This window comes from Ceraceosorus guamensis (assembly GCF_003144195.1).
Source record: "Ceraceosorus guamensis strain MCA 4658 unplaced genomic scaffold IE81scaffold_5, whole genome shotgun sequence".
NCBI classification, from domain to species: domain Eukaryota; kingdom Fungi; phylum Basidiomycota; class Exobasidiomycetes; order Ceraceosorales; family Ceraceosoraceae; genus Ceraceosorus; species Ceraceosorus guamensis.
The window spans coordinates 559459-585890 of NW_020290000.1; the positions used below are offsets into that span (position 1 = coordinate 559459).

At 55.1% G+C, this 26432-nt stretch overlaps 9 protein-coding genes across 9 annotated transcripts; 6 read left to right on the forward strand and 3 right to left on the reverse strand.

Annotated features, from left to right (window-relative positions):
* Window positions 1-589: 589 nt before the first annotated feature.
* IE81DRAFT_339430 (hypothetical protein) lies at window positions 590-2549 on the reverse strand. The gene is made up of 3 exons (XM_025515576.1): window positions 2214-2549; window positions 1798-2123; window positions 590-1727 (listed from the first exon to the last, which is right to left on the reverse strand). The coding sequence occupies exons 1-3, from the start codon at window positions 2357-2359 to the stop codon at window positions 619-621; spliced, it is 1581 nt and encodes a 526-aa protein (XP_025372675.1). The 5' UTR covers window positions 2360-2549; the 3' UTR covers window positions 590-618.
* Window positions 2550-2715: 166 nt separating this feature from the next.
* Window positions 2716-4452, forward strand: IE81DRAFT_309221 (putative diphthine synthase). Its single transcript, XM_025512392.1, has 2 exons — window positions 2716-3520; window positions 3607-4452. The coding sequence occupies exons 1-2, from the start codon at window positions 2997-2999 to the stop codon at window positions 4085-4087; spliced, it is 1005 nt and encodes a 334-aa protein (XP_025372676.1). The 5' UTR covers window positions 2716-2996; the 3' UTR covers window positions 4088-4452.
* Window positions 4453-4778: 326 nt separating this feature from the next.
* IE81DRAFT_320278 (alpha/beta-hydrolase) lies at window positions 4779-6526 on the forward strand. Its single transcript, XM_025512971.1, has 2 exons — window positions 4779-5127; window positions 5217-6526. The coding sequence occupies exons 1-2, from the start codon at window positions 4927-4929 to the stop codon at window positions 6480-6482; spliced, it is 1467 nt and encodes a 488-aa protein (XP_025372677.1). The 5' UTR covers window positions 4779-4926; the 3' UTR covers window positions 6483-6526.
* A 1090-nt stretch (window positions 6527-7616) lies between these two features.
* IE81DRAFT_285605 (hypothetical protein) lies at window positions 7617-9695 on the forward strand (the record flags this gene model as incomplete). Its single annotated transcript, XM_025511645.1, has 6 exons — window positions 7617-7845; window positions 7981-8069; window positions 8221-8246; window positions 8392-8933; window positions 9029-9345; window positions 9465-9695. The coding sequence occupies 6 exons, from the start codon at window positions 7617-7619 to the stop codon at window positions 9693-9695; spliced, it is 1434 nt and encodes a 477-aa protein (XP_025372678.1).
* Window positions 9696-10027: 332 nt separating this feature from the next.
* Window positions 10028-11284, reverse strand: IE81DRAFT_333346 (mitochondrial carrier; the record flags this gene model as incomplete). Its single annotated transcript, XM_025515368.1, has 4 exons — window positions 10028-10405; window positions 10503-10810; window positions 10905-11030; window positions 11140-11284. 4 exons carry the CDS (start codon window positions 11282-11284, stop codon window positions 10028-10030), a joined length of 957 nt encoding a protein of 318 aa, XP_025372679.1.
* A 1145-nt stretch (window positions 11285-12429) lies between these two features.
* IE81DRAFT_320283 (hypothetical protein) lies at window positions 12430-15143 on the reverse strand. The gene is made up of 9 exons (XM_025512972.1): window positions 14255-15143; window positions 13921-14182; window positions 13613-13854; window positions 13512-13545; window positions 13406-13426; window positions 13303-13337; window positions 13124-13235; window positions 12948-13055; window positions 12430-12874 (listed from the first exon to the last, which is right to left on the reverse strand). Exons 1-9 carry the CDS (start codon window positions 14773-14775, stop codon window positions 12722-12724), a joined length of 1488 nt encoding a protein of 495 aa, XP_025372680.1. The 5' UTR covers window positions 14776-15143; the 3' UTR covers window positions 12430-12721.
* Window positions 15144-15909: 766 nt separating this feature from the next.
* Window positions 15910-19175, forward strand: IE81DRAFT_344822 (hypothetical protein; the record flags this gene model as incomplete). The annotated part of the gene is made up of 9 exons (XM_025515852.1): window positions 15910-16165; window positions 16233-16429; window positions 16497-17353; window positions 17421-17520; window positions 17595-17903; window positions 17974-18134; window positions 18206-18753; window positions 18816-18966; window positions 19043-19175. The coding sequence occupies 9 exons, from the start codon at window positions 15910-15912 to the stop codon at window positions 19173-19175; spliced, it is 2712 nt and encodes a 903-aa protein (XP_025372681.1).
* Window positions 19176-21974: 2799 nt separating this feature from the next.
* On the forward strand, window positions 21975-23718 carry IE81DRAFT_359845 (hypothetical protein). Its single transcript, XM_025516711.1, has 3 exons — window positions 21975-22810; window positions 22884-23159; window positions 23231-23718. The coding sequence occupies exons 1-3, from the start codon at window positions 22317-22319 to the stop codon at window positions 23460-23462; spliced, it is 1002 nt and encodes a 333-aa protein (XP_025372682.1). The 5' UTR covers window positions 21975-22316; the 3' UTR covers window positions 23463-23718.
* Window positions 23719-24567: 849 nt separating this feature from the next.
* On the forward strand, window positions 24568-25359 carry IE81DRAFT_364154 (hypothetical protein; the record flags this gene model as incomplete). Its single annotated transcript, XM_025516837.1, has 1 exon — window positions 24568-25359. The coding sequence occupies one exon, from the start codon at window positions 24568-24570 to the stop codon at window positions 25357-25359; it is 792 nt and encodes a 263-aa protein (XP_025372683.1).
* Between the last annotated feature and the right edge of the window lie 1073 nt (window positions 25360-26432).

The window sequence follows — 26432 nt, forward strand, 5'->3', positions numbered from 1 at the left end:
TGATTTGGGAATGCGGACATAAATTACAGAAGAGTCTTATTTGAGTCCTGGAAGAGCACCAAAGCTATATTCATCTAGATTCGGGTTTTGACTTTCAAAAACTCTGCCTGGTGGCATCAACGCAAATCTTGTATCGTGAATAGTGATCTCGAATTGTGTCAGACCATTCCCACTCGCGCAGCATTCAAATTTAACTCAGCATGAATATCCTTCGTGCTCGCTGCAGCCATGTTTCTGGCGCCACGAACATGATCACAATTGAATCTTGAATAACAGACCGTAATCTTCAACTTCCGTATTTTGGGTTCAACGGTTGCCGGCCTCATGCTGTTCGCAGCAGACGACAGAGCCTTCACAAATCCGTGAATTGGTGAAGGTCGCCGCCGCGCGTGCATCTGCACACAGACCATCGAGACCACGTGGCGTCGGCATTCTCAACGAGCTCGACGCGGCGCAGGCACAAGCTCAGCCAACACAGCACAGCACAGCACACAGCACACATCCAACTCTCCACCAAGATTCACTACTGCTACTGATTGCAAACTCATAGTCACACTCTGATTGTGTCTTCTACGGATGAGCCTGCTCACTCTTGATTCGACTCCTTTGCTTCGAGAGCTATGACATTTCTCGAATTCTGCTATTTGCAGCTGGTACACGGCGGTCGTTCAGCATATTCGCAGCATTCTCCTCTCTCTCCCTCACCGCATCCAACCTCTCCTCCTCTACCGCGCGATTTAATTCATTCTGTAGTACCTCGCAATGGGATTGAATCTCTTCTTTGAAATCTTGCCTGATCTTGTCTGCGACTGCGCTTCGCCACATTGCCGCGTAAAAGACCATCTTCTTCCTGCCGTGCTGCGAAAGGACCAGCGCAAGGTCGGAGAGTGCGAGCTCCAATAACGACGATCCAGTCTCCTCTTCTACAGCTGGGAAAATCAAGCGAAGGGAATCCTGAAGCAGCGCGAGCATCTGCGCTGCAGATTCACGCCAATGCCTCCCAAGCCGACTCAAGACATCAAAGGCCACCTCTTCGACGCTCCCAAATTGCGTCCTAGACTGTTCGCCCTTGATCGCGTTGACGAATGGCAGTGCGCGCGCTGCAATATCCTTTGCCACTCTCTTCTGTGTCGCCGCTTCTTGTGCCATGATCGATGACAGCGCATCATGTTTCAGCCTTTCTTCAGGGCGGCTCAATGCTGGGACGGGGCGTCGAGCACCGTCCTCAACTTCTGGTCCTTGTTCTGGCTCGGCAGGCCGCTCGGGCACGGTTGCGAGCGACTGGCCTCCCGTGTCAGGCACATTCTCGAGAGGTGGCATATCGGCATACTTGTACTCCTCTTCTTGCGTCGGAGCACTCCCGTGAGCCCCAGTACTCAGTGTCTCGGATGCTTGCTGAGATTTCTTGTTGTCGTCAAAGAGCATCACCTCCTGAAGTGCGGAGACGTCCAAGTGTCGAGTGAGGTGGGCGTACACTAGGAGTACAGCCAGCAAGTTGTAGCGCAGCGATGCGGCTTCCGTCGGCGGTCTCAATCTGCTGGCCTCATCACTGAATTCTTTGCTCTTCCGACTTGGCAGTCTTCGCTTTGACGACGATGCGGTCCACCACGGTCCGTCCTCCTCCTCGCCATTCCGAGCGCGCTTGTGATCTTGAAGGGCAAAAGCAAGGAACGCGTCGCGCTGTGAATGTGACAGTGCCGATATGATCTGTGAAGTATCTGCGCTCTCTGCCAGCGAAAACTGGACATGTGAGTGAATGTAGCATACATGCGCGTGCTCGGGAAGCTATTTGCTCACCTGGATCAAAATCGGCGGGTAGCTGTAGAGACGCATTATCATTATCGCACTCTTCATCCGATGCGTCATGAGCATCGACTCCCGTCTCATCCTCGATTTGCTGTTGTCGAAACCTTCTGAGAAGCTCCATTACCTCCGTACGCTCTGCATCCGTCGCTTTGAAGCCGTGGGCGCCTGCAAAACCTTCTTCTCCCAGTTCCTCTCGCAGCACGCGATCTACAAAAGGCTTGGAACATCTGTCGTGCTGCGGTGAGCGAAAGCATGCCAGGCTGCAGTATCGAGCGTTGCACTGAGGACATGTGTATGCCGAATTTCGCTTTGAGCAGCTACGCCGGTGGTCAGAGGGGGAGCAGGCACCGATGGATAAGCGTGGCGCATGGCAACAGGAAGGCGACGCGGAAGAGGTCGCGACTCACAAAGCGCAAACCACAACGGGATCAATTCGATCTGCTGCAGAGTATCCATAATTGTGCTTGGCATCCTCTTCGTCCTCCTCCGCTCCACCGAATCGGCGAGCCTTTGCGGCGGCTCGCGTGACGTTGAAGAGCTCTTCGAGTGACATCTTGACGGCGTGCAAGGCCAAAATCTGACTTCTTAGTCTCGCGTTGTCATGACTGTCGTGACCTCAGAGCTGCGCCTATAGCGATCTTGGACCTAGTCAGTGAGACGGATGGTAGCGGGGAGAGCGTGGAGAAGGTGGAGGATCATCAGCATGCAGCTCAGCGCCACCATCACCAGCAGGCGTGTATACTATTCGTGATTGTATACCGTAACTATACACGCCTTTGCACGAGTGCAACGCCGCGGCAGACGCGCACGCTGAGTCGCGTGCGCGAAAATCAGCACCGCCTCGCTCAAATGAAAATCGCGATGTTTGACCTGATCAATCCCGAGCGCGCGCAGCGCAGCTTGGCCCCTGCTTTCACCTTGAACCTTGAACCTACGCAGGGCCGGCAGGGACTCGCACCGCACTCTCTGACCACGCACCTTCGTCCTGCTCGCAGTGTCAACGCAGCCGGCCCGGTTCAACTTTGCAATCTCGCGCAATACACTCACGCTTGCCTCCATCCTTCTCCACCCGGCACAGCTCCAGACACGGATAGGGGAGCATCGGTCGCAAGACGAAAGCACGGCCATACTTGGTATCATTGCCATTCATCCTCGACGCACCAAACTTTCTAGCTCGCCAAGTACTCGTCATGGTGCTGTACATCATAGGCCTAGGCCTGGCAGATGAGAAGGACATCACACTTCGCGGCTTGGAAGCCATCCGATCCTCCTCCCGCGTCTACCTTGAGGCGTACACCTCCATTCTCATGCTCTCCAACACGAGCGCACTGGAAAAGTTGTGGGGGAAACCGGTCATCATGGCGCATCGAGAGACGGTAGAGCTGGAAGCTGATGACATCATCCGAGACTGCAAAGATGGCAATGTCAGTTTTTGCGTAGTCGGCGATCCGCTATCAGCCACGACGCACACCGACTTGATTCTTCGCGCAAAAGCTTCGGGAGCGACTGTGCGAGTGGTGCACAATGCCAGCATCATGACGGCCATTGCGAGTTCGGGCTTGCAACCTTACAACTTCGGACAGACTGTCAGCGTGCCTTTTGCTCAGGTGGACAGTTGGTTGCCCAGAATCGCAGAGAACCTTCAGCATGGCATGCACACCTTGGTCCTGGGCGACATCAAGGTTAGAGAACAGAGCGAAGAGGATATGGCCAGGTGAGCAGCCGAGGCGACGAAGCATGCACCACAATCGCAGAGCGTCCTGACAGTCTTCTCTGCCTTGCAATCCGCCTGCGCTTCAGGGGCATCCAAAGGTACCAACCACCTCGCTACATGCTAATCCCTCAACTCATCGAAAAGCTGCTCTCGGCTTCCGAAGCGCATTCACAAGGTCTGGCAAAATCTTCGCTTCCTGTCGCTCCCATTTTGAGTGCGCAAAACACTCTGGCGGTAGCGCTGTGTAGAATGGGAGCGGAAAGCGAGGGCATCTATGCCGGTACGCTAGCTGAGCTGCACGCGTTGGCCGCAGCTACGCCAGAGGAAGCACGAGCAGAGGAAGAGGCGGACGATGCGGACGAGCTGGCTTCGGAGGCGGAGCTGGACAAGAGAAGGGCGCAGAGAGCGGAAGAGAGGGCTCATACAGCGTTTGGAGCACCACTGCATAGCTTGGTCATTGTTGGGAGCAGAATACACGACATGGAAGCGCGTTATGCTGGCCAATACAAAGTAACAGGGAGCAGATGGGATGATGTGGCCCGGGAGGTGTATGGCTGTCGAGATTGATGGCGATATGCATGAAATATCGCAATGGCAAAGCGTCGCCGTTGATGCTGTTTTGCCAGAAGAATCACCAAGCGAGCGAAGTTGGGTATGCGTGTTCGGCCCTCGTCGGAATTTAGCTCTTTTGCTGCCGACTATCACGCTGTTGCGAGCGCCGCCGCGTAAAGAATGATTTCAAAGGAGCTCGCAAAGCTCGCGGAGGGGCTTAAGATATGCCTGACAATGCAGTCGCTGTCATAGAGCTCCTCTTCTGACTCTGGTCTTGCAAATTTGTCAGTCACGACGTGTTTGTGTTACTTCCACACAAAGCCTCAAATGATCTACACTGGCTGCCCTTGGTTCAGACCAAAAAGCTTCTTGCCATCGACAGACCTGCGTCGTCTGACTTGAAGTCGAAATTCCTTGTTCACGATGCGATTTTTGATTCACGATGCACGATTGCTTCCGTGCTTGCGAGAAGTCAATGAAAGTCGTGAGTGTTTATGAGTATAGTCAAGAGTGGTTTTGGGCAAGCATCCGCGCGGGATCAGCTACGCGCACAGCATGCGCGTGCTCATCCCCGCGCTCCCTGCTGCTGGGCCGCGGCGCAAGCTGAGGCACGGACCGACTTTTTTCCGTTCCGATCGGAGCTAGGTGGGAGAGTCGCGCGCCCGGCCTGCTAAGTTGCGGGACGCCTCAGAACTTTACCTCCTCACGAGTGCTGCTGAATCGTGAAGAGCGATGGGTTTGCAATGCGCTCCAAGACTTGAAGCCCCGCCCACCCTCCTTCCTTCTTTTGCCACCAGCATCGTCAAGAACAGATCACTTTGAGCAGTGCATCGTCAAGTCAGATCTCTTCTACGATGCCTCGAGTACCTTACGTCTTTCCCCCCGCCGGGAGCGATGCTGTGGCAGATGCCATCCGTCAGAGACGAGGGGCGAGGGGACTAACATCTCTTGATGGCATGCTGCTCAACGCTCCGCCCATCGCTCAGGGATGGAACACACTGCTAGGAGCCGTGAGGACGGGTAGTCAGCTGGAGGGCGATTTGCGAGAAATCATGGTACGTTCTCGCGATGCCTGTGTCGACGCGAGCAGGCCACAGTGAATACTCAACACTGCCTTGCTGTGCGTTCAATCATTCTCATCAAGATTTTGAGGGTGGCCGCTAGAAACAAAGCAGCCTTTGAATGGATCCAACACGAAAAGGTGGCGCGCGAAGAGGGTGTCAGCACGGAGCAACTCAATCGTATTGGCGATCTTGGCGTCCCAGCTTTGTCTTCTACCAGGCCAGGAGCTGGCTCATTGTCGAGCATCCAAGCTGCAATGCTTTCATTAGCAGACGAAATGACGACCAAGGTGCAGGTATCGGATGAGACGTTCGAGGCAGCTAGATCCGCGTTTCAAAAAGCTGGAGAGGACGAGACTGCAGCGAATAGAAAGGTCGTCGAGGCAGTGGCTACAACCGCAGTGTACAACATGGTCTCGCGATTTCTAGTGGCGCTGGACATTGATGACAAAGCAGCTGCACCCGTGCCAGTTCCTGGTATGGACAATTCATCCCCTCTCACAACATCAGACGACACCTCTTATCGCTACATCGACGTCAAGACTGGAGGTGGATGCAGGTTGGCGAGTAGCGTAAGCTTCACTAGTGTCAACGCTCCTTGGATCATCCTTGTCAACTCTCTGATGACAAATCTCACGATGTGGAAATGGGTCTTGCCGCACTTTCAAAAGGCAGGCTATAACGTAATCTCGTACGATCAAAGAGGGCACGGAAGGTCTAGCGTTCCGGGTGAAGCATGTACCATGGAAATCTTGGCTGATGACGTCGCCGAAATCCTCTCTGCGTACGGTATCGACAAGGCGTACGCAGTCATCGGCGTCAGTCAAGGTGGTGCTACAGCGCTGTCTTTTGCAGTCAGACATCCACAATTAGCCGAACGCGTCATTGCATGCGACACACAAGCCTCGACTCCTAGCGCCAATGTTCAGGCTTGGAACGACAGGATAGACTTGGCAAGGAGAGAGTCCATGTCGCATTTGGCTGATCAGACTGTACCTCGCTGGTTTGGCGAGCAGACAAACGCAACTCTCGAGGTGAGAGACAAGCTGCATGAACTCGTATCCACAACGTCCGTGGACGGGTTCGAAAAGGGTGCCCGGGCACTGCAGAGCTACGATCTGCTTCAAGCTGGTCTGCTAGAGGCGTTGGCGAAGACGAAGGCTCTGCTGATCGCAGGAGAGCACGACGGCAAACTACCGGAGACGCTGCGAGCGCTGGCTCAGCAGGTGCGGGAGCAAGACTCGAGCGCCAACGTGCATTTCGAGGCCATTCCCGCGTCTGGCCACTTGCCAATGTGCGACAATCCGGACAAGTGGTGGGAGGTGGTAGGAGCTTGGTTGGCCAAGTAGCAGCACTAGCAGCACGAGTCGCTTTGAAATGCATTTATTTGTCCCCATTGTGGATGCCGTCACGAGTATGATTGCAAGGCCGCGCAACATTGTCGTGGGTAGGTAGGGGTGCGCGCTGTCTCAACGGAACAGACAGCCTCGCTCTCCGAAGCGAGCAGCACCGAGCAACGCATGTACATCGCTACGACTTGAATGCGGTATGGCAGTAGCTTAGGCTCCGCGATCATGCACTCTCGCTGACTGCCATCACGCATGTCATTTCGAAAGCTCGACTCCTGACTGTCGGGCCGTCATGACTGGCCAGTCCGGCCACTCGCATGCCGGATGCTGGCTGCATCCAGACGAACAACAGTCTTTTTGCGCCAATCATGATCGGGCAGCGTCTACGTAGCAGCTGGCCCAGCCTGCTACGAGCTTGACGTGATCGATGCCCGAACAGACAGACGGAAATACTTCTTCTTTCACGCTGGGGAATGCGTGGGCTTTTCGAAGCAGGAATCAATGTCCAAGTAACGAGGCTCGACGAAGCTTCGGAATCTGAATGAATGGCAGACGATACGCAGTACCTCGAGATGGAAGCTGCGCATGGGTTGCGTGCGGGCGTTGTCACATATGGTGGGACCCCTCTTCTCACCATTTTCCGCCGCACCGCCTTCCTAGCCGGTGGTGGTGGGAGACGGCAGCAGGACCGCACCCTGTCACGACTCAACGCTTCCTGTGCAGATGCGGGGTAAGGGCCAGCAGCAGCACACACCCAAGCAAGGCAACGCGATGCGATGCGATGCGGGCTTTTTCCGGCATCCACGCTAAGCTTTGACCGGTTACATTTCTACCGAGGCTCATTGGTGCACAGGTCAGTTTCGGCGGGTGCGTGTGCTAGCTGGGCAGATCACGGTTTCCCAATGTTTCGTATCAATCAATCAGAAAGTCGTGAGTGCAAGCCTCCCTCTTCATGACGACCCTCATACTTGTAGTGACCAAAATTGGCGCACCACTTTGACGAGAAGGCAAGAGATCTCAAGACTACAAGCTAGCCTTGTTCCCGTGGAGCGTGCCAACTTGACACGTCCTCTCGCTCTTCATCCTTTTTCCGACAAGAAGCGCATCCTCCTTGTGACCGACCGCACTTTTATAATGTTGCTCAACCTCACAGCAAGTCCGTGGGCCACGAGTGGACTGATACTCGCTCTGCTCGCGGTACGCATGGCCTACGTTCGCACCGTTCGCTTCCATCACCGCGATGCCGTAGAGAAGCGTTTCGAGGGCAAGTACGCTCTGAGCAAGGAGGACGAGAAGCGCGGTCTGAAGCGCATGAACAAGAGCGGTTTACGCGGTGTAAGAGATGCACAGTACATCTTCCGAAGTGAGTCATGAGAGAGAGAGAGAGAGAGACATATGAGCTGCGCGGGGAAGCTATATACTTCACCGCCGCCGCCGCCGCCGCGTGTCTCACCCTTCGCTGATCACGTCGATCACGCCATTCACGTCAACGTCTTAGACATGAGCGCGCTGGAACAACCTTTCGTCACGCTAAAGTCGCTGGAGTTCAGCCTGTTCAAGACTTATGGTATTCCATCCATCAGCAAAGTGAGACATGACTCGGTGACTGCCTGCCTGATGTACCGCCCGCGCGCGCCAAGCAGCCCATCACGCATTCTGACAGCTAAGATGCCTGCCTGCCTGCCCGCCTATCTTTGCGCTGCATGCCGACCTCCTCGGCTTTGATTTGCACGGTCAGATTCTCTTGCGCACCGGCCAGTTTGTGTGAGTGGCCGGGACGGAATGTGATGTGCGCCGTCTCATACTCCCAACAAGTGACCCAGACTGACGCGTGCAACACGTCTCTGATCCGTGCTGCTGCTGGCTGCTGTCCATGCCTGCGCACGCCGCACCCGTTTCTCGTACGCAGACACTCCGACAAAGCATCGCGAAGGTATGCCGACACGGCGGTGCTCATCGCCGCATTCTTTACCTACGCCTTGCCTGCCCTGGATCTGGACAAGAACGATGTCGGACGAGCAGGTGAAGACGAGCTCTGGCCGGATGCGGACGATCCACGTTCAGCAATCGCTTTTGCGCGCATCAATTTCTTGCATCGTCGAGCCGACGCTCTGCACGGTCCGCACGGTGCTCCGATCTCCAACGACGACATGCTGTACACGCTCAGCACATTCATGCTGGAGCCGGTGCTATGGTACAAGAAGGCCGGATGGCGCGATGCCACGCCTCTAGAAGCTGAAGCGCTCTTCACCGTCTTTTACCATTCTGGTCGATGCCTCAACATCAAGGATATTCCAGACACCTTGGAAGCTATGAAGGTTTGGGCCGAGTCTTACGAGCAGGAACACATGGTCTTTGCTCCCCAGAATCACGAGGTCGCCGTCGAGACGATTCACCTGCTCTTGTACCACGTGCCTCGCGCTCTGCGTGCGCCCTTCTTCCCCATCATCGGTGAGCGACGCGCTGTCCTCGTCTCGTCGCGCGCCATGTACCTCGCCAACATTTGCTAAAGACGTTCGTTTGCACTCGCGCTGCTTCGTGTACAGCTTCTCTCCTCTCAGATCGCCTACGCAAAGCCTTCGGACTGGCTACGCCTACTGCATGGGTCTCCAGCAGCACTTCGCTGGCACTGCGAGCCGTCGGGACATTCGTGCTGCTCTTCTGCGCTCCGCGTTCAATTCCCAAGACTCTGTTGCCCCTCGGCACCGACAACATACTGGACGGCTCTGTCGACATGGGCGTCTGTCCCGCTTCCGGTGCCAAGGCTGCAGACGGGCGCGTATGTCCGGTCGGCGGCGAGGAGAAGGCTAGGAAGGCAAGCAAGCCTAGGAGCTATCCTAATTGGGTGGAGAATGAGCCAATCGTGAGCGCATATCCATCGCACGCTCTATTCGCATGTCATTTGGGCGAACGAACGCTGATCGTCTGTCTCTCTCTCTCTCTCGCTCCTTTTACTCCTTCGCCTCGACACTTGGACCTTAGTACATGCCCTCTGCTGCTCCAGGCAGCTTGCGCTACCTCTGGGAACGCGCTTTCGTCGCTCCAGAGAATAGGTACGGCGCTCGTCGCTTCACTGCCGCAGGCAAGCAAGGCTACCGCATCGAAGAAGCTGGTCCCAGGGGACTGGAGAATGCTGGACAGAAAGAGGTGCTGGTCGAGGCTGAGCGCATTCACGGAGGACCTATTCGCGGCAAATGGGCTTTCGAAGCGTAGAGTGCGATCACGCATGCTTCGCTGATATTGAACATGACATCTGCAAGTCTCGCTTCGGCTCATCGTATCCAGCGCTCGCAGTCTCCTATTCCCCACGTCATTAGTTGTGTGATCCGCTTCTCAATTCCTGCACTGTTGAAGCGTGTATCGATCTACAGGATTAGCTGCAGTAATGCCATCAAAATTTGGCATGAGAAGCGCTTGAACGGTCTTGGCGTGCTAGTAATACAGACAGCTGACCATGGGTCGAGGCAAGAAGTTGAGACAAGTTCAGAGCAAAAAGGAAGCTTGGGCGTATCGCTCTGCTTTTGGGTAAGACGAAAGGAAAATGCTCAAGCTTTGGAGCTATCCTTTGCCTTGGCGATGGCGATGCCAGGAGGAGCGCCGACCGCCTTTTTGATTTGAGCGTAGAGGGCAAACTGACCGGCGATCAGGAAACCGGTCATGAGCATTCTTGTACCCAAACCTGCCCAGATACCGACGGGTCCAGTCTCCTTGGCAAGCACGATCAGCTTGCTCATTGCTGAACCTGAACCTCCGCCTCCTCGGTTGATCTTCGAAAGAAGAGTGTCGGCGGGATGAGAGAGAATTGCAGCTGCGAAGCCTGCTAGCACACCATTACCCAGATCAACGGCCACTTCGGCTGCGTGGCCCTTCGCTTTGAGATCTTTTGTAATCTGCAGGTCCGACAGGGTCTCCATGGTGGTGAACTGTGGTGGTGAGGTGAGATTGCGGGGGGGGGGAAAAGAGCCCTCAGTGTCCAGTCACGGGCGTCACTGCACTACCTAAAGGGTGCAAGTCACTCACTTGACCTATGGCGTAGGGGATTTGCTTGCAGAGGATGGGAGCATAACCAGCGTAGAATTCCCTCAGACCTCCTTCCTTGGCCATGCGCCCAACAGCGCCAACCAAGCCGCTCGCGTATCCTCTAGTCGAAACCAGACGAATGCGAGCCGCTTCCAAGGGAGTCAAAAGCGAAGTGGCGATGAGCTCCGCAGCGCTGGATCCTCCAACATAGATCGCTGTGCGGTATTGTTCTGCTGCTTCTCTGCTACCCGCCAGCTTAGCTCCCTGCAGCTTGAAAAATTCGAAACCGGCAAACTTTGCTCCTCCCTCTTGAGGAACGCACAAGGGGACGCTTATCAGCACACGTTACTAGAGACTGGCAACGTGATGCTGCGGTCTGCTCTGCCGACATTCGTGACTCACGGATGAGGTAGCCCACTGCTGTGGGGCCAAAGCCGGCAAGCAGGCCAGATGGGCCTTCGCTAGCAATGATGTGCCTAGTCATGGTGGCCATGCCATTCAATTTGGATCCCTTGGGCTCCAGTTGGACTACGGCACAGTGGGAGTGATCAACGTCAGTGATATGAGCACCACGTCACAGCTACTAGCGCAGCTCGACTGTCATCTTGCAGCACCACAAATATAATGCGCAACGTACTTCGAGTCTTGACCACATCCACGGGCGTCATGGCGCCGTGGGTAGCCGTAGCGCACAAAGCGCCGGCAGAAAAGAACTTGGCATAGTCGAGGCTAGTAAAGGTGGGAAGCCAACCTGATGGGGAGGCGCTGCTGGATGAAGCCATGTTGGCGAGATGTGAAGTGCGGCAACACTTTCAGTGAGGAGCAGGGCGGATGGAGAAGGCTCGAGTATGATGGTGGAAGAAAGGTACAAGTGAGATGCCAGCCAAGGGAGAACTTCTTATACGTCGGCCAGCTATGTCGATCGGGGCTTTACCGATAAAGTCGACTTGCTTGCTCTGTTTGCTTTGCTTCTCTTGCCTATACCGGTACGGTACACGAAATGGCCGTGCAGTACCTATCGCATCAGCTAGGACGTCATCCAGCGCGACCGCAATCGTGAACCTTGTAATCATGAATTTGAATCGCAACCGCGTGCAGCCGCTGCATCAGCACCGTTTCGGAGCAACCGCACCGAACTCGCTGCTGCGCTGCAGCGAGCCTTCATGCGCCAATCATGTGGAGGGATCGAGGGCCGTATATCATTCACGAGAATCACGATTGTGTAGCTGCTCTGGCTGCTGCTGCACCCGCTCACTCAATCGGCCGAGCAACGCGCCCCAAATCGGCCGCGTAGACGCGAAGCCGATACTTGTGGCGTCAATTTAGAAAAAGAGCAGCACGACGTCCGAGCAACCGCCGGCAAAGTCGGTCGTCTTTCTATCCGAGCGAAGCAAGCTCATGCAAGTTCGCGTTTTCGTCGTGGATATTCGCGATGGAACAATCACTACTGAATCGCAATGAGTGGCCAATCGCGAGTCAAGTCGAGAGTCCGCGTATGATGAAATTCCTTGTCAGCGCTGAGGATGTGATAAAATCCGCGTTCACCGTTGCGTGAAGCGTCATGAGTCATTTCAACGGTGCGGACTCGCAGCCTAGCTGCGGCCGGGGCATCGGGAGCTTCGCCTCGCTCATTCCGCATGCTCATGATTCAGGCAGAACAAGAATGATCGTTACATACCTATCATTTCTGGACACTGCGGTTAAATAAAATGGTCCGCATCAGGCACCGGTCTCCGATCAAGCCACAGACGCAATTTCGTTCAAACGACCAGTTTGTATCTGAGCACTCGCGACACTCATGCAGACACTCAGACACACTCTCTTGGTCTCTAGGCGCGCTTCGTGAGAGATTCGCGCCAACATCTCACGCTCAGGAAGTGTCAGGCGGGCCTCTCATGTGTGCTAACCACGATAGATGCTCGGGTCTTCTTTTGCGCCCGACAATCAAAATCAAGTAGACGAAGCCCGCCTGCTCGATGACTCCAACCAACTCGTGTCACCGCGGCGCCCGGCACATATTCCCTCGCGAGACGCTCAAAATTGCGTTGGGTCGCTGCAGCCTCATCTCGCGCTGGACACGTAGCGCGATGCTGGAAGTTCAACTGAATCCTTGGCCACGGTCGTGTATGATTGTTGCTGAGGGTATGTTGTAGGTATGATGCGTGCAGCACGGTCCCATGCGATGCTTGATCCGATTTGTCAGATCTTCGAAGCAAATCTCATGCCTTTTGCTCGTCCTTCTGCTGCTTCGAGCGCAACGCCGCGCGTGCAGTCCGACGCTGATCTCCATCGGGGACTCCATCCCCGTCATCGTCTTTCTCCACCTCTTCATGGTCCTCGTCTTCCTCGTCCTCGTCGTCCTTTTCCTTCTTCTGCGAGCGGCGTGACCTCTAGATTCAGTCACTATGGCGCTTTTCAGTGGAGGAGCTGTATTCTTGAACTTACGGAACGACCACCTTTCTCATCTGCCGCTTCGCGTCGCCTGACCACGTCCAAAGCCCTTTTCGCTTTCTGGCCGGACACTGTCTCTCCCTGATCCCATTCCAGACCGTACTAAGGTGTGAAGGCAGTCGTCAGCTGAGACGCGTCGGGGAAGATCCGGCTCGAAGCCTGTGACTTACATCTTCGGCAACACGTTTGATCTGTGAACGCAGCGACTTTGCTTCGTCAATCAGCTCTTCGTAACGCACTACGTTCAGTCCGCGCTGCTCGTAAAGCATTTGCTGGCGACGACTGCGAAGTTCGGCAAGACATTTAGGGGCTGAAGCTGTCTTCTGAAGCTCCTCTGGCAATTGCTCACCTCGTCGTCTCATTCAGCACGGCGCGATAGGATACCTGCATGTAAGAGGATCAGCACGATCAGCTTACGAGAGAAGAAAGCTTACAGCCGTTACGGAGCTCACCTCGCGGTTGTGAAGCAAGAACTAAGCCACAGGATACGATGTTACAGCGTGAAATTGCGTCAGCAAGCCTCCTCCGGATCCAGTCTTCCCAACAACAAAGGCTTACCCAAACGTAACCTCCCATCAAAGTTCCCAGACCGCTGCATGCCACAGCAAGGAATCAGCAATGCAATTCCAGACTTGTGCTATGAAGCACAGCAAACTCACACGAGATATGTTGCGGGCTCCATCACATCCCAGCCATACTCGGTGAAGAAGGTGAAGTAGCTAACCGTAACCCACCAAGTAGCTAGCACTCCGGCTCCAGCGAACGCAAAGCGCTTCGTCCCGACCTGGGCGAGCTTATCGCATTCAACCTTGAGCACTCTGAGCCTCTCGATCTCATCCGTGCACGCATACAACCGCGAGCGCAGAAAGCGGGTGCGATCCTCGAATGAAGGGACGTTGACCTGCGAACAGACCGGAAGTCATTTAGTGCTCATCGGGCAGACTTCGCAAACGCATGCACGCCGCACCTCGATCTCTCGCTCGCCGATGCGAATCGTGAAGCTCCCAAGTCGTGCAGCCTCGCGAACGTAGTCATTGAAACCCGTAGCAGGCGACCACCTCTTGAGCTCGGATCGCCGAGTGTGGAAGGTGATGGCGGGCAAGCGACTGTCCAGCGTATCATCAGGCGGTGTACCAGGAGGGTGGTCTCCGTGAGTGTGCGAGGGCAATGGCCGTGCCGATGGCCCCTCGGAGCGTATCAAGCTCGAGACGTACGACAACGGCTGGCCTCTGCGGGGGCGCACGACAAGGGTCAGTGGCCTCTCGAGAATGCGAATTTGGCTTTGCGACAAAGCGACTCACCCGTGAAGGAGGAATACCACCGAATGCGCGGGAGCATGCGCGTCAAATTCCAGCTCTGCACGATCAGTCATCATATCCTCCACCTCTTGTGCGCGGTCCGCCTTCGTTTTGCCGTCCGCTTTCTGATCATCATACACCTGCGATACTGTCTCTCCATCTTCGACTCTCCTTTCCCACGACCTCACGCTATCGTTCGCCGGCTGCAAGTGCTGCTTTGGCTCTTCCTCCTCGTTGCCTCGCTCTGCCTGTCGCCGCTGAGCGCGAGCTGCCGCTGAGGAAGCCTTCGAGGTGGGCGACTTGGGATCATCAGAAGGCGGAGCTAGGGGTAGCGTCAGCTTGAACAGTGAAGCACGCGTAAATGTCAAGTAGCCCCTATCGTCGTCGACGTGCGCTGGTCTCATGCCTGCATCTTTGGTAGGCTTGGAGCTGGAAGGCGTGGTGTTGCGAATTCCCCCGCTGTCTGCAGGCGTATTGACACATCTTCGAAAGATATTCGGTGAGGAGACTGAAGAGTTCGGCATCGAAGCTTCTTTGTTGCCGAGTAGGAACGGGAAAGGGCTTGGCCGTTGCTTCCTTGAAGCTGAGCTGCATCGCCGACACGAGAGCGTCGTCATCTCGGCGATTCGAAGGGCATCATTTGGCGCCCTCATGAAGGCAACGGGCCGGGTGATGCTGCGCATTGCCGCCATCTTGAGATAGCGACAATCGTGAACCGGAACCACTCAATGCCGATGTCGAGCCCGAGTCGTAAAGCTGACGAAGCAATCGTGAGTGCAATAAGATCACCAAGAGGGCATGGGAACGAGGAACGAGCTCTGCTGGGCTGCACAACCCCGTTGTGGTGCAGAAGTCGATGAGGATGTGAGGTGGAGGCAAGCGCGCGAGCCTGTGCGACCTGGCGCGCGAGCACCGCGGCTGCTGTACCTACATCACAATTTATACGCGTGATTAACCCGCGGCGCAAGGCAGCCTTCTATTCACATTCAAATTGTGATTTTGTTTGTACCGGTACATGTTCCGCGGTACCTCTGGGTGTGTTGATTCAAAAATCACGATTCTTGATTCTTGATTGCGATTCTCAATTTTCAGATTCGTGGTTGACGTTCGTTCAGCATGCATCAGCCTGGCGTACCCCGCGCCAAGCACCAAACAGAAGGCAACGAATACATCCATCGCGTATATCAGCGCCTAATCCTGCTGAGTGTCAAATCAAGAATATCAGCAACATCCAAGAAGGATCTTGGATCAATCTGCATCGATAGAGCGCAGCATTCTTGAAGACGTTCAAGCCTCCTTCGCTCATGCCAGCGTGGATTGTATGCTTGACTTCAAGTGATCCACGATTGGTGTGAGACAAGTCGCCTGCCGAATAGGCATCCCGCGTTGGCAGTCTTTTTGCAACAGCAAGTCGACCTGCGCGCCTCGGCCACACACACCTCAATTTATCACTTGCAGAACACGATTTGTATCAGGTGCTGTGAGGCCTATCGTTTTGCAAGAGGAGGTGCGGCCAAACAGCGAGAGCTGGCCAGTTCCGTCCGCCAACGGGACTCGACCATCACCTCCACGAGCGTGCTCGCAAGCTTCCACGCCAATCGGAGGAGTAGTAGACCACAGCACCATTCACACATTCTGCACACTTGGTCTCGAACAGAATGTCGAATCGTCAGATTGCGCAATTGATGGACATGGGCATCAACAGGGCTGTGGCAGTGGCGGCCCTGGCAGCCTCTCGGGATGTCGAAGATGCAGCCGAAGCTGTTTTCTCGGGCAAATTCGACCACATTGAAGCGGATGCGGAAGCCGAGGATGCTAGCGTTGTGGAAGAGGCAGATTCGTGCTCTCTCGTTGGTGGAGATGAGCAGGCCAGTTCCCATGAAGATGAGGGATGTGGACTCTCTACCTTTTCAGGTAAGCACAGCAGAGCCGCATTCTGTGCAAGAGACCCTGCTGATTGCGAGCTCTGTGCTTGCTCAAGATGATGACCTCGGAGGCGCAGGCGAGACCTCCAATGACAACGACCCCTATAGAAGGATAGCATTCTCAAAAGGGCACAAAGAAGTGGTGATTGAAGTGGAAGAGGTGGGCGCATTGGTTCAGACTTCGACTGGGCCCGCAAGGCAATTGACCCAAACAGAGTGGATGAAGGGCGTAGCAGTGGGGTCAGAACAAGCCGTATGTCCTCGAACGGTGCCTCAAAATCCCAATCGTCGTTGTTGCTGACCATGTCTGAGGGCAACAGCATCTGTTCGGTCTGTACCAAGATCTGCAACAGACTGTCTCTTGTCACAGATGCGGACTGGTTCCCGAGCTCGAATCCGACTTCAACATGCTCCTTATTTTTCCATCTCTTAAGGAGTTCGTAGCCCATGTTACTGAGCACAGCGTCCTGCGCTGTAGGGTCTGCCAAGAGCAGACATGTGTAGCTTGTCGACAAAGCTACATAGAGCAAATGGCTCTGCCGCAAGCCGAATGTCCACGTACGAAGAGTCCAGGCAAAGATGTTTCAAGTTCCAGCGAGCCACCGCTGCCTGCGCACCTAGTCCACTGCTCGCAACTTCAGGCCATTTGTCTGGCTGTCGGGCTGGCTCATATCGAGGATCTGCTCAAGTGCGAAGATGTGAAGAATCACGCGAGCTCTTTGAAGCGTCACAGAGCTGCTAATGCGGCAGAGGGCATGTCCGCGGCGAAGAAAGCCAACAATGCGTCAGCTTCCACCGAGTCAAAGTCAAACGGCCGCAAGAAAGCGTCAAACCTAGCCTCTCAAACTCCAGCAAACTTGTCAATGTCATCTTACTCTCTTCTCGATGACCACAGCTTTTACACGTCTTTGGGCAAATCGCGATCTGACCGCCAGAACGGTACTGGCTTCGCAGGGAGCAGCTCCAACGAGCACTTTTGGACCCAAGCATCCAATAGCAAACAGCAAGCACTAGATGAGCGCATCCGGGAAGCTCTCTTCCAAGTTAGGCCATTCCTGCCGGATGTCCATCGCAAACCCTTAGCGGTTCAATCCGACTTCATGCCTCACATCACGAGCATCGCCGCGGTGCGTCGTCGGTTCTTGCCCATAGCTTCTGCTTTGCTCCGCACAGAAAGGTAAGTAGCATGGGAGGGGCCTCAGCAGTGTGAAGCAGTAGCGTGATCCTGATTTGCTCCTCACCAGCCTGAACGACATGACCAGACGGGCAGCGCTCTTTCAGGAACTTTTGAATTTCTTCCAGACTCTGTCGTACCATGAGGCGCTCTCGGCACTGTTGGCTCAGGTCAGTCGAGCCTATCGTCGTGCCTGTCCTCTCGTACGAAGTATTTGGCAACTGACGACCACTCTGTCTCCCAGCCCATCATGACCCCACGTTCTGTGCGCGATGTCGTGCGGACGGACGGAAGGACCGAGAAGGAAGTCACGTACGAGGGTGACAAAGGACCTCGAGAGCTGGCGCAAAACGTCGTCAATCAGTGCCTAGTCTTTCGCAACAGCGTTAAGCGCATGCAAGCACAAGCGACCAAGGAAGAAGCGGAGAAAGCGCTGGTGAGGGTTGCATCTGAGGCCAAGGTCGTGGACAAGGAAGCGAAGGTCGCGGCATACGCCAAACTTGACGCCGAGGGGCAGAGGACGATGGAGCTTGTGGAATCATTCATATCACAAGTGAGTCGCACACGCGTACAGTGCTGCGTCAATGCGACTGGTGCTGAGACGATGGCCAACACTTCTGCAGGTGGATCGCATCGACGCAGGCCTGCGTCACTCCAAGGGCGAGGCTTTCCTGAATGCATTGCTAGCGCAGGTCGGAGGAGCACCGTCGAAATTCCCCGATGATACGATTTCTGCACAGTCCAAAGGAGAACGGCAGGCGGCATACGCGGCGTGGTGCGCCAGGTGAGCAGACGTGCCGTCGGCGTCAGCGCCCAAGCTCGCGATGGGCTAATAACATAACGGATCCACCCTAGCGAGACTTGGCAAGAAGTTGACATGCTTGAGACCGGCAAAGTGAATGCGTGGCAGCACGCCTTCAGCGATATTATCGCTACCACGTCGGTTGCTAGCAATGCAAGAAGGGGCTTGGCGATTGCTAGAGAGCTCTCAAGCTTAAGGATTGCTTTGCCAGACACAATCTTCGTGCGCGTCGACGAGTCACGTCTGGACGTTCTGAAGGCTATGATCATCGGACCCGAAGGCACGCCCTACTCGTACGGGGCCTACTGCTTCGACATATTTCTGCCTGACAGATTCAATCAGGAGCCCCCCAAGGTCAAAATTGTATCGACCTCGGGCGGCAGAGTGCGTCACAACCCCAACCTGTACGCCGAAGGCAAGGTCTGTCTGAGCCTGCTCGGAACATGGACAGGTCCAGGCTGGATTTCGGGCACATCTACAATCCTGCAGGTCTTGATCAGCATCCAGTCTTTGATTCTCGGAGAGTCCGAGCCGTGCACAAATGAGCCTGGCTGGGAAAGCTTTTTGGGCAAGCCCAAGAGTAAAGAGTATTCATTGAACAGTAAGTACACGAGAAGTATGTTTGTTGCGACGGAGCCTCTGCTGAGTCATCTGATGCCTCAGCTCGCCGGCAAGCGGTCAAGGTGGCTATGATCGAAGCCCTGACTTCTCCGCCAGCTTTCTGGGAAAACACCATTAGGGGCCACTTCAAGATGGTCAGGCACGATCTCTTGGGACAATTGGCGTCATGGCTCAAAGAAGATGATGGCCGTCCGTGAGTATCTTGTCGCCAAGACGAAGCCAAGAAACAGGCGACAGTATGTTTTTGATGCCTCATTTCCTGCTCACAGCATGGCGCGAGATAGCGCAAGTGGAATGCATAGCCTACCGAGCCCCTCGGCCTCCGCAGCTGTCGCCGCCCCACAGAAGAAAAATAATGGCAGCAAGACTCCATTCGAGACAGACGGTGAGCCGAGCAGATAGTGCTGAGAAAGGTCGCGAGAAGTCTTGAACAACGTGCTGATGCTCAATTGTGGCGTGGATTCAAAAGTCGCGCGCTTGAAGGAGCTCCTTGACACTTTGTGATCCGCCTCCGCTTTCAACATTCCCAGTCAGTAGCTAGACTTCATCCCGCCAAGCCATGCATCCAGCCCTTCTCCCTTCGCTGCGTCCGTATCCTCCATACAATACTATACTACAATCACTGTTGGCACTCAACTCTCTTCTGAATGTACTCACACTACCCAGCATCGGACGACTTGTCTAACACCTTCTTCGTCCCCACTCAAGAGCACACACACTCACCACTGATCGGCCCTCCTCTCATCTTGTCACCTCGCGCAGCTCAATCCCTAACACGTACGTCTTCATCAGAATGTAACTTTTGTTCGAAACACAGCTCAAGTGGCTTTGATTGTCCACCATGCAAAGGGGTGTAGCGTGAAGGCGACCTCTTGTGGTCCAATTGATTCTTCAGACAAAAGAAGCTGATCAGTATTGTCAGGAGTCTGAGTGTGCTTGTTCGATTGCGATGATGCGCTCTGTCACGCGAATCAAAGTGCTTTCAGCGCGTTTGGTCGCCGCGCTCTTAAGTCATCCAATTCGACAAACGTGCCTTTTCTCTTCCGCTCAAAGACTTGTAGCCTGACGATCGAGAGACATGACAAGAACAATCACAATCACGACCATCTTTGAATTCGCTTCGCAACATGCAGCTGTGATATGCACTCGGAACTTTAGAGGGACTCTTGTGTTCGAACGAACGCTCTGACAGCCACTTGACTGATGTGCTTCAGGCACAATCGTGAATCAGCAGGTCAACCGTCAAGCATGCGTATATGCATGCAGGCAGGCAGGCAGCGGAAGCAAGCAAGCAAGCAATAGCAAGCCCCCGCCCTGCTACCGGCCTGTGCGTGCAGTGACCCGCAACTTGACTTCCGACTACATCTGCTGCAGACGCAAAGGGACGACCTTGCAACCCGAGTAGGTGAGAGGCGCAGACATCAGCCTCTTTTCAAGAACAAGGCCGCTGTCATATTCGGGAGAGTCTCGACGACGTGACTGCTACGTAGATGCTACACGGCAAAAGAAGTCAGCCGGACGAATAAAAAAAGGGTTCTACGTGGATGGATCCCTTCCCCAGTGTGTGTCGTTAACGGTACGAACGTCACACATCGACGGTGAAGGAAATTCGAACAGGTGCGCTGCGGTGCATTCAGGTCTTGACACGTCAATGAAGCGCAAAGATCTATGAGAGCAGCAGCCATATGCAACCTATAGCGGCTGCTCAAATGTCACAGTCGTTGGTCACAGTAATCTCGTGTCGGCCGCACATCACACCCGGTCAAACGTGCCAGCATCCACGTCGAGGCTTAGTTTGGAGACGAGACCACACAAAAGCAATAAGGGAAGGCGCAATCAGAGACACATAATAAGGTAGCGAGCAAGCGTTGATTGTCAGCCAACATGCGTTTCATGCTCTTCAGCCAACATGCATACAGTTGCCTAGGGTTTCTTGCTCGAAGAGGACATCTTTATATACCTACCTGGCTCTGCATGGTGGAGCGCGCAGACAGTCACTAGTGCTGAGTGAGCGTAACACTCGTCTACTGCTTCAACGCTTCGCTTTCCCATCGGACGATCATTGTGTCACCTCGAGCCAAGTCTGTCGCTGCGGAGACTCGAGGAGTGAGCTCGGGCGCGAGTCGCAAGACAAGGAGCTGAAGTCGCATACACACAGCGAAGTGCTGCGATCTTGCACTCGAGGCCGACGACTCGCAAAGTTTCTTCGCGGAAGGTCTCGCATGCACCTCGGTCCCATGATACCTGGGTCTTTCCCAGCAAGCTCTATCTCTATCAGCAATAACATATAGGCACCGCAGTGTGCGACAGCAGGCGCAGTCTGACGGCTCATGCGCGCGCAGACAGCATCAAGGTCGCTATCATTATTGTCAAGAGGCTCGTCCTCGCTTCCCTCTGATCAATCGCATCACAGCGTGAGCGGGCAGACGCGAGACTCCTGCCAGACACAGACGGATACACTTGGTCTTCAGCAGCAGCTAGGAGGCCAGCACGCATCATCCTGGCGGACTGCGTAGGTGGGCGTCGCATGTACCTGGGCTCAGACTTGCCCATCCTACATACAGGCATGGGAAGAAGCTCATCCGCGGCATTATGCGCCAAGTCTCCTAAACGGCGGCGTCTATATTCAGGATTGTGTATTGTGGTACGAGTCAGACGGGCGCCAGCTTTATCAGCACATACGATCAAAAAGCTTGCGACCGGTGCGCGTATGCCTGCATATAGCCAAATGAGGGTCCAAGGGCGGCTCTGCATGAGAGCCCTTCTCGCTGGTGCACACCCGCCGATCGTCAACGTATGACATTTGGAATGCTGTCGTCTCATAGCAGGGAAGCTTCGCTGCTGATGGTGGCACCCTTGCTGAGCTCGACTCTTGCGAGTCAGGCAAATGCGTAGCAGCTGCGCTGGCGCTTGGCCATCCGCGGCCGCAGATGCCGCGGCGCTTGGGCTGAGGTACGCTAACAGCTAGCATACCATCATCAAAGGCAGCTGTAAGTGTGAGTCAAGGTCATTTGCGCAGATGCACAGCAGTCGCTCAGCCGTGGAGCAAATTACCCATTTTCAGCTACCCGTCGGTCATGAGTCACGGGTTGGTGTCAATGTATACAGTCAGTCACACGGTGCGAGTGCGTGGACAAAAGGGCGGCGTGTAGACTGCGAGAAATACTGTCGCTCCTTGGCTCATCTATGCAGCCCTCACAAGATCTCCATCACCTTGCAACGGGACGCTTCACCCAATCACCATCACCTACTTAAAGCAAGGTTCCCTTTGGCGTCCCCACTCCCGAGTCCGGCATACCCTCATTTGAACTCACTCCTGCCCCTTCTCTGCGCCAACTTGATTCCCTAAATCGCTTCATCGTCCAGACTGACCGCACTCAGGACTCGAGGTGACTTGTCGTCCCAGCGCTCTCTCTTTTCAGCTGGCTGTTCCGCTGCTCCATCACGCGCCAAACTGATCGCATATTTCTCACGATATTCCAGACCCATCCCAAAAGTCTTCAGACCGTCAGACCGTCATACCCACACCGTCGGGCTCGCAACATGAAGTTCGCACCATCCAGATGCCTCAGTTCAGGCTTCGTCCTCCTTCTCATCGCACTCAACCTCAGCTGTATTGCTGAAGCGGAGGCAAAGAAGAAGTGCGAAAGCGAGCTAGCTGTTCACAACAACCACAAATCGCACCGCTACCACAAACACCACCACAAGCATGGCCACAAATCCCAAGGAAGGCACCATCACGCCACTGTATCTTCAACATCGAGCTCCTCAAGCTGGGCGTCAGCGGGTGCAGGCGGCGCTCAGTCTGGGTCTCAAAGCAGTAGCAGTAGCAACGCCGATTCTGGTAGCGTTCAAAACACTCATGGTGGCCCAGCGCCGGGCGCTGGAGACAACCCCACACCAAAGGGTCAGCAGAACCAAGGTACTCCGACTCAAGCCATTTCGCACGGGACACCTTCCAAGTCGCCAAAGGGTGGCAAGGCTGGTGTCGCGGGCGGAGAAAGCCTCAAATGGACTGCCGAAGTGCTGGGGTGGTGGTGAGTACGCCTGCGCCCGAAAGTTTGCTGGACTTGATGGCACTCACCGCAAGGGTCTTGCCTCTTTCCTCAGGCATAATTGGGGTCCCGTGCCCGACAACGACCACGCGGGTAACATAGCTTTCATGTCCACCTGCTGGGGCATCGGCCAGACCGGAGGCAACCACGATGCTGAGCGCTTCGAGAAATTCAAGAAGGTGCCTCACGGAAAGTATCCATACGTGGCAGGCTACAATGAGATGGACTTCCAAGGCCATGCCAGTTCCGGCGGCATGAGCCTCGATGCTGCTGTGCATGTGTGGGAGCAGTACATTGCTCCACACAAAGCCAAAGGCTCCATCCTTGTAAGGTGAGGTGCATTCACAGTCTCTGGCTACGTTGTGACCTGTAGCTGACGAGCAATTTGGTCTTTCACTGCAGCCCTTCGTGCGCCAAGCAGAAAGATGAGGACATGTGTGGAAAGTTCCTGAAGCAAGTCAAGACGAAGCCGGACCTCGTGAACCTGCACATTTTCCAGGAGCACCCGGATGGTGTGAAGCCTGTCATTGATCACTACCGTGCCTATGGCTACAAGATGATCATCACCGAACTGGCATGCATCAACGTGAGCAGATCGTCAATGGCCAGCATCCGACCTCTGAGCCATCTCTGACAGCCCGCACACTGGTCCCCGCAGTTCCAGAACGGTGGTCGCAAGGAGTGCTCTATGGAGGAACAGAGGAAATTCTGGGCAACCGTGATTCCGTTGCTGGAGAAAGACGACGACATTGTAGGCTGGGCAGCCTCGGTGAGCATCTCGAGCATTCTTGCGCTGCTCTCTTATAATTCTCACCCTCAATCGCCATTCTCGCGCCTACAGGATGCCTACGACAACGGAAACCTATCCGTTCTCGTGAGTCGATCGTTCGGCGTTGACGTCTAGACCCTTGTCAGCTGGGAGTATCTACTGACACCGTTGATCTCGCCCCGTCTTGTCCATTGCGGGCGGAAAGTCCAAGGGAAACTCGCTCACTGAAACCGGCAAGTTCATCAAGGCTGTCATCAAGTCAACGGCGTCCAAGCACAAGCGCCGAGCTCTGAGCGATGGAGAACGCGTTGCGAGGCGCAGCATCAGACTAGCAGCCACCCTGTGAGGTGGGGTGTCAGCCTCGAAACCATCATCTATGGGGAACATCCGTAGTGCCACTTATGAGCATTCCGTACATACTGTCTTCGGCCCATGGCGCTGGTCGCTGAGCCTACCGCCTCACTCGTGCCTGTCCTTACTGCTGCTTCCTCTGACGCGCGCTCCTAGCGTGTGCCGACTCCCTCGGCGATTGTTTCGGTTTTCAGACCTGCCTTCGGGAAGCCAGTCAAGTCGCTTGTCTCTTCCGCCAATATGACAGCAGACTTAGTTCGTGGAAGCTAAAGCCAGCCTGATCTGTTTGAGTATGAAAGACTCGGATGAGGTGATAAGCGCTGCCGAGGAGCAGTCGCGTCGGTGACGAAATCTTGAATTCGTGTGTTGCATGCAGCGAGCGCGACGCGGCAGGAGGCAGGCACGCGCGCGTTTCTGATTTAGCTGCAACGGCACGTCCGTTCCCTCGCCGCACGCCTTCACAGCTGCTGGTGTTGGACTTGTTCCACATCCACCCTTGCATTTGAGTCGTTGCCTGCTTCTCTGCTCAGAGTTTCTCTCGGACACTTCGGTCCCAGCGCAAGGTCCGACACTTTGAGCGCCGAGCAGCTGTGCGCGTGCTCCAAGGATGGACACAAGGATGAGCGAACCCATTCTGCCGCGGTCTACGCCAACAACCCAAGAGGCAGCAGACGCCCTGGACGACGCTTTGGATCGCCTACTGGAGCACACCCAGAGATACATGGAGCTCACCACGAAGAGCAACGAAGCTTTTGCCAATGGATTTCATTCCCTTTCACGAGCCCGAATGCACCTGGGCTCTGCAGGATGGAACGCCTTGGGCGGAGATGGATGGGATGGGAGGTTGAGGGCACAGATTGGATGCAAGATCGAGGCGGATGACGGCGGAAAGGTCTACATCAGATTAGCGAGGAGAAGCGTGGCGCAGGATTCCAACGAAGCGAGTGCAGATGGGGAGACTGATGTCGGGAGTGAGAGCACTCAGCGCACTGTGGGCTTGAGAAGGAGGACGGGGAAGCGTGATGCGATGGAAGAGCCGCAAAAGATTGGGGCGAGAAGCGCGTCAGTAGCACAACCTCAGGACAGTGCAGAAGCCGAGAAGGTGGACAAATGTGATGCAAAGAAAGCGTCAGCAGTTGAGGAGCGTCACGAGCCTGCGTCAAAGAAGAGGGCAAAGCAAGAGCCAGATCCTCTATATCAATTTGCTGCCTTGCCCCCCGCCTCTCTGAGGTCGGCTCAAGCATCCTTTCGAACGGCGCTTGACCATCTGCTGGGGAGCGTAGAGGGAAGCGTCGATGCCTCTATGGACACCGGCAAAGGAACGCCGAGCGTCATGCAGCTAAGTCAAAGCCTGAAGCAGTTCGAGAAGGACATCAAGTTTGATATTTCAAGCAATGCGGCGGCGGACTGAACATCACGCGCGCCACACAGCATGCGGCCAGCATCAATTGAAGCCTGCATGCAACGTCAGACGACGTTACGCGTGGCAGTGCTGATGTGAGTTGAGGGTCGTTTCGCAGCAGCTGGGCGCAATCGGCATGAGTCTGTCATGATTCAGGTGAGTCATGTAATGAAAAGGTTTGTATAGAGGAGGGACAGCCAATCAAGCTAGTCAGCCATAGAACAGGATGCGCAAAGACGCACTCGCCCTACGTCCCAACGAGGGAGGGCGTGGAGCGGCCAAGCACGCAGCGGCAACGCGCATGCAGTCTGCGGAGATCGAGCAAGTCATAATTCTGAATCAAAGTGAGCTGATGACCTCAATCATGTTTCGCGTGACTTCTTCGAGGCAGCAGTGTTCAGCGCAACATCCACCCACCACTCAGCTGCATGAACAGAGAGTCATGATCGAGCACTCGCGACTCGCTGTATACCTCGTCAGATTCCTCAGGTTGGCCGCTTTCGTGATTGGATCCTTCACCGTTGAATTCAGGTCGCGTCAAGCGGGTTGAGAACGACCACACGGCATTTCAAGAGGGTGCAGCGCGCACTTCAGGAGGGAGCGCGAGGTTACAACAACGAGCCTGCATGGACTCACGACTGGGAACGCAAGACTTGCTCTTCAAGATCGAGTGGCCGCGCAGATTCACACTCTCGTACCCTCTGAGCCCTGTGCACACTCCGCCCGACGGGCTCGCGGTTATCAGCCGCGGATTGCACAAGCTTCGAATTAAATTTCTCCTGAACGACCGCAAGCGCACCTGCAAGTGCATCCTTCTACACAATCTTCGTCATGCCCAAACATCCTGGCTCGAGCTTACGCCCTTGATGCTCGGCCGTCGCCCGTATTCACGATTGCAGGCCGTCGTGGCCGATTAATGAATTGTCCCTCTCTCGTCCTTCCATTCATGCTTGCAACCTAGAGCCATGCTTCCGATGCCTGCTGAAACTGGATCATCCTCCCGGCGGGACGCGCAAGAACTACCCTCTGGAGTCGTCGAGGCGGCAAGCCTGGACTCTGAGCTAGTCCCGAAAGCGCTCGCC

Excerpts from the sequence above, each read along its gene's own strand:
- IE81DRAFT_339430 (XM_025515576.1), bottom strand. The coding sequence starts at position 2,359 with ATGTCACTCGAAGAGCTCTTCAACGTCACGCGAGCCGCCGCAAAGGCT. Across the intron at positions 2,124-2,213 it reads CCCGTTGTGGTTTGCGCTTT|CTGCTCAAAGCGAAATTCGG; the intron begins GTGAGTCGCGAC and ends CCACCGGCGTAG. Across the intron at positions 1,728-1,797 it reads ACCCGCCGATTTTGATCCAG|AGAGCGCAGATACTTCACAG; the intron begins GTGAGCAAATAG and ends TTTCGCTGGCAG.
- IE81DRAFT_309221 (XM_025512392.1), top strand. The coding sequence starts at position 2,997 with ATGGTGCTGTACATCATAGGCCTAGGCCTGGCAGATGAGAAGGACATC. Across the intron at positions 3,521-3,606 it reads AGCGAAGAGGATATGGCCAG|GGGCATCCAAAGGTACCAAC; the intron begins GTGAGCAGCCGA and ends CCTGCGCTTCAG.
- IE81DRAFT_320278 (XM_025512971.1), top strand. The coding sequence starts at position 4,927 with ATGCCTCGAGTACCTTACGTCTTTCCCCCCGCCGGGAGCGATGCTGTG. Across the intron at positions 5,128-5,216 it reads GCGATTTGCGAGAAATCATG|ATTTTGAGGGTGGCCGCTAG; the intron begins GTACGTTCTCGC and ends ATTCTCATCAAG.
- IE81DRAFT_320283 (XM_025512972.1), bottom strand. The coding sequence starts at position 14,775 with ATGCCGAACTCTTCAGTCTCCTCACCGAATATCTTTCGAAGATGTGTC. Across the intron at positions 13,338-13,405 it reads TCTTGCTTCACAACCGCGAG|GTATCCTATCGCGCCGTGCT; the intron begins GTGAGCTCCGTA and ends TCTTACATGCAG. Across the intron at positions 13,056-13,123 it reads TCAAACGTGTTGCCGAAGAT|TACGGTCTGGAATGGGATCA; the intron begins GTAAGTCACAGG and ends TTCACACCTTAG.
- IE81DRAFT_359845 (XM_025516711.1), top strand. The coding sequence starts at position 22,317 with ATGAAGTTCGCACCATCCAGATGCCTCAGTTCAGGCTTCGTCCTCCTT. Across the intron at positions 22,811-22,883 it reads GCCGAAGTGCTGGGGTGGTG|GCATAATTGGGGTCCCGTGC; the intron begins GTGAGTACGCCT and ends CTCTTTCCTCAG. Across the intron at positions 23,160-23,230 it reads AAAGGCTCCATCCTTGTAAG|CCCTTCGTGCGCCAAGCAGA; the intron begins GTGAGGTGCATT and ends CTTTCACTGCAG.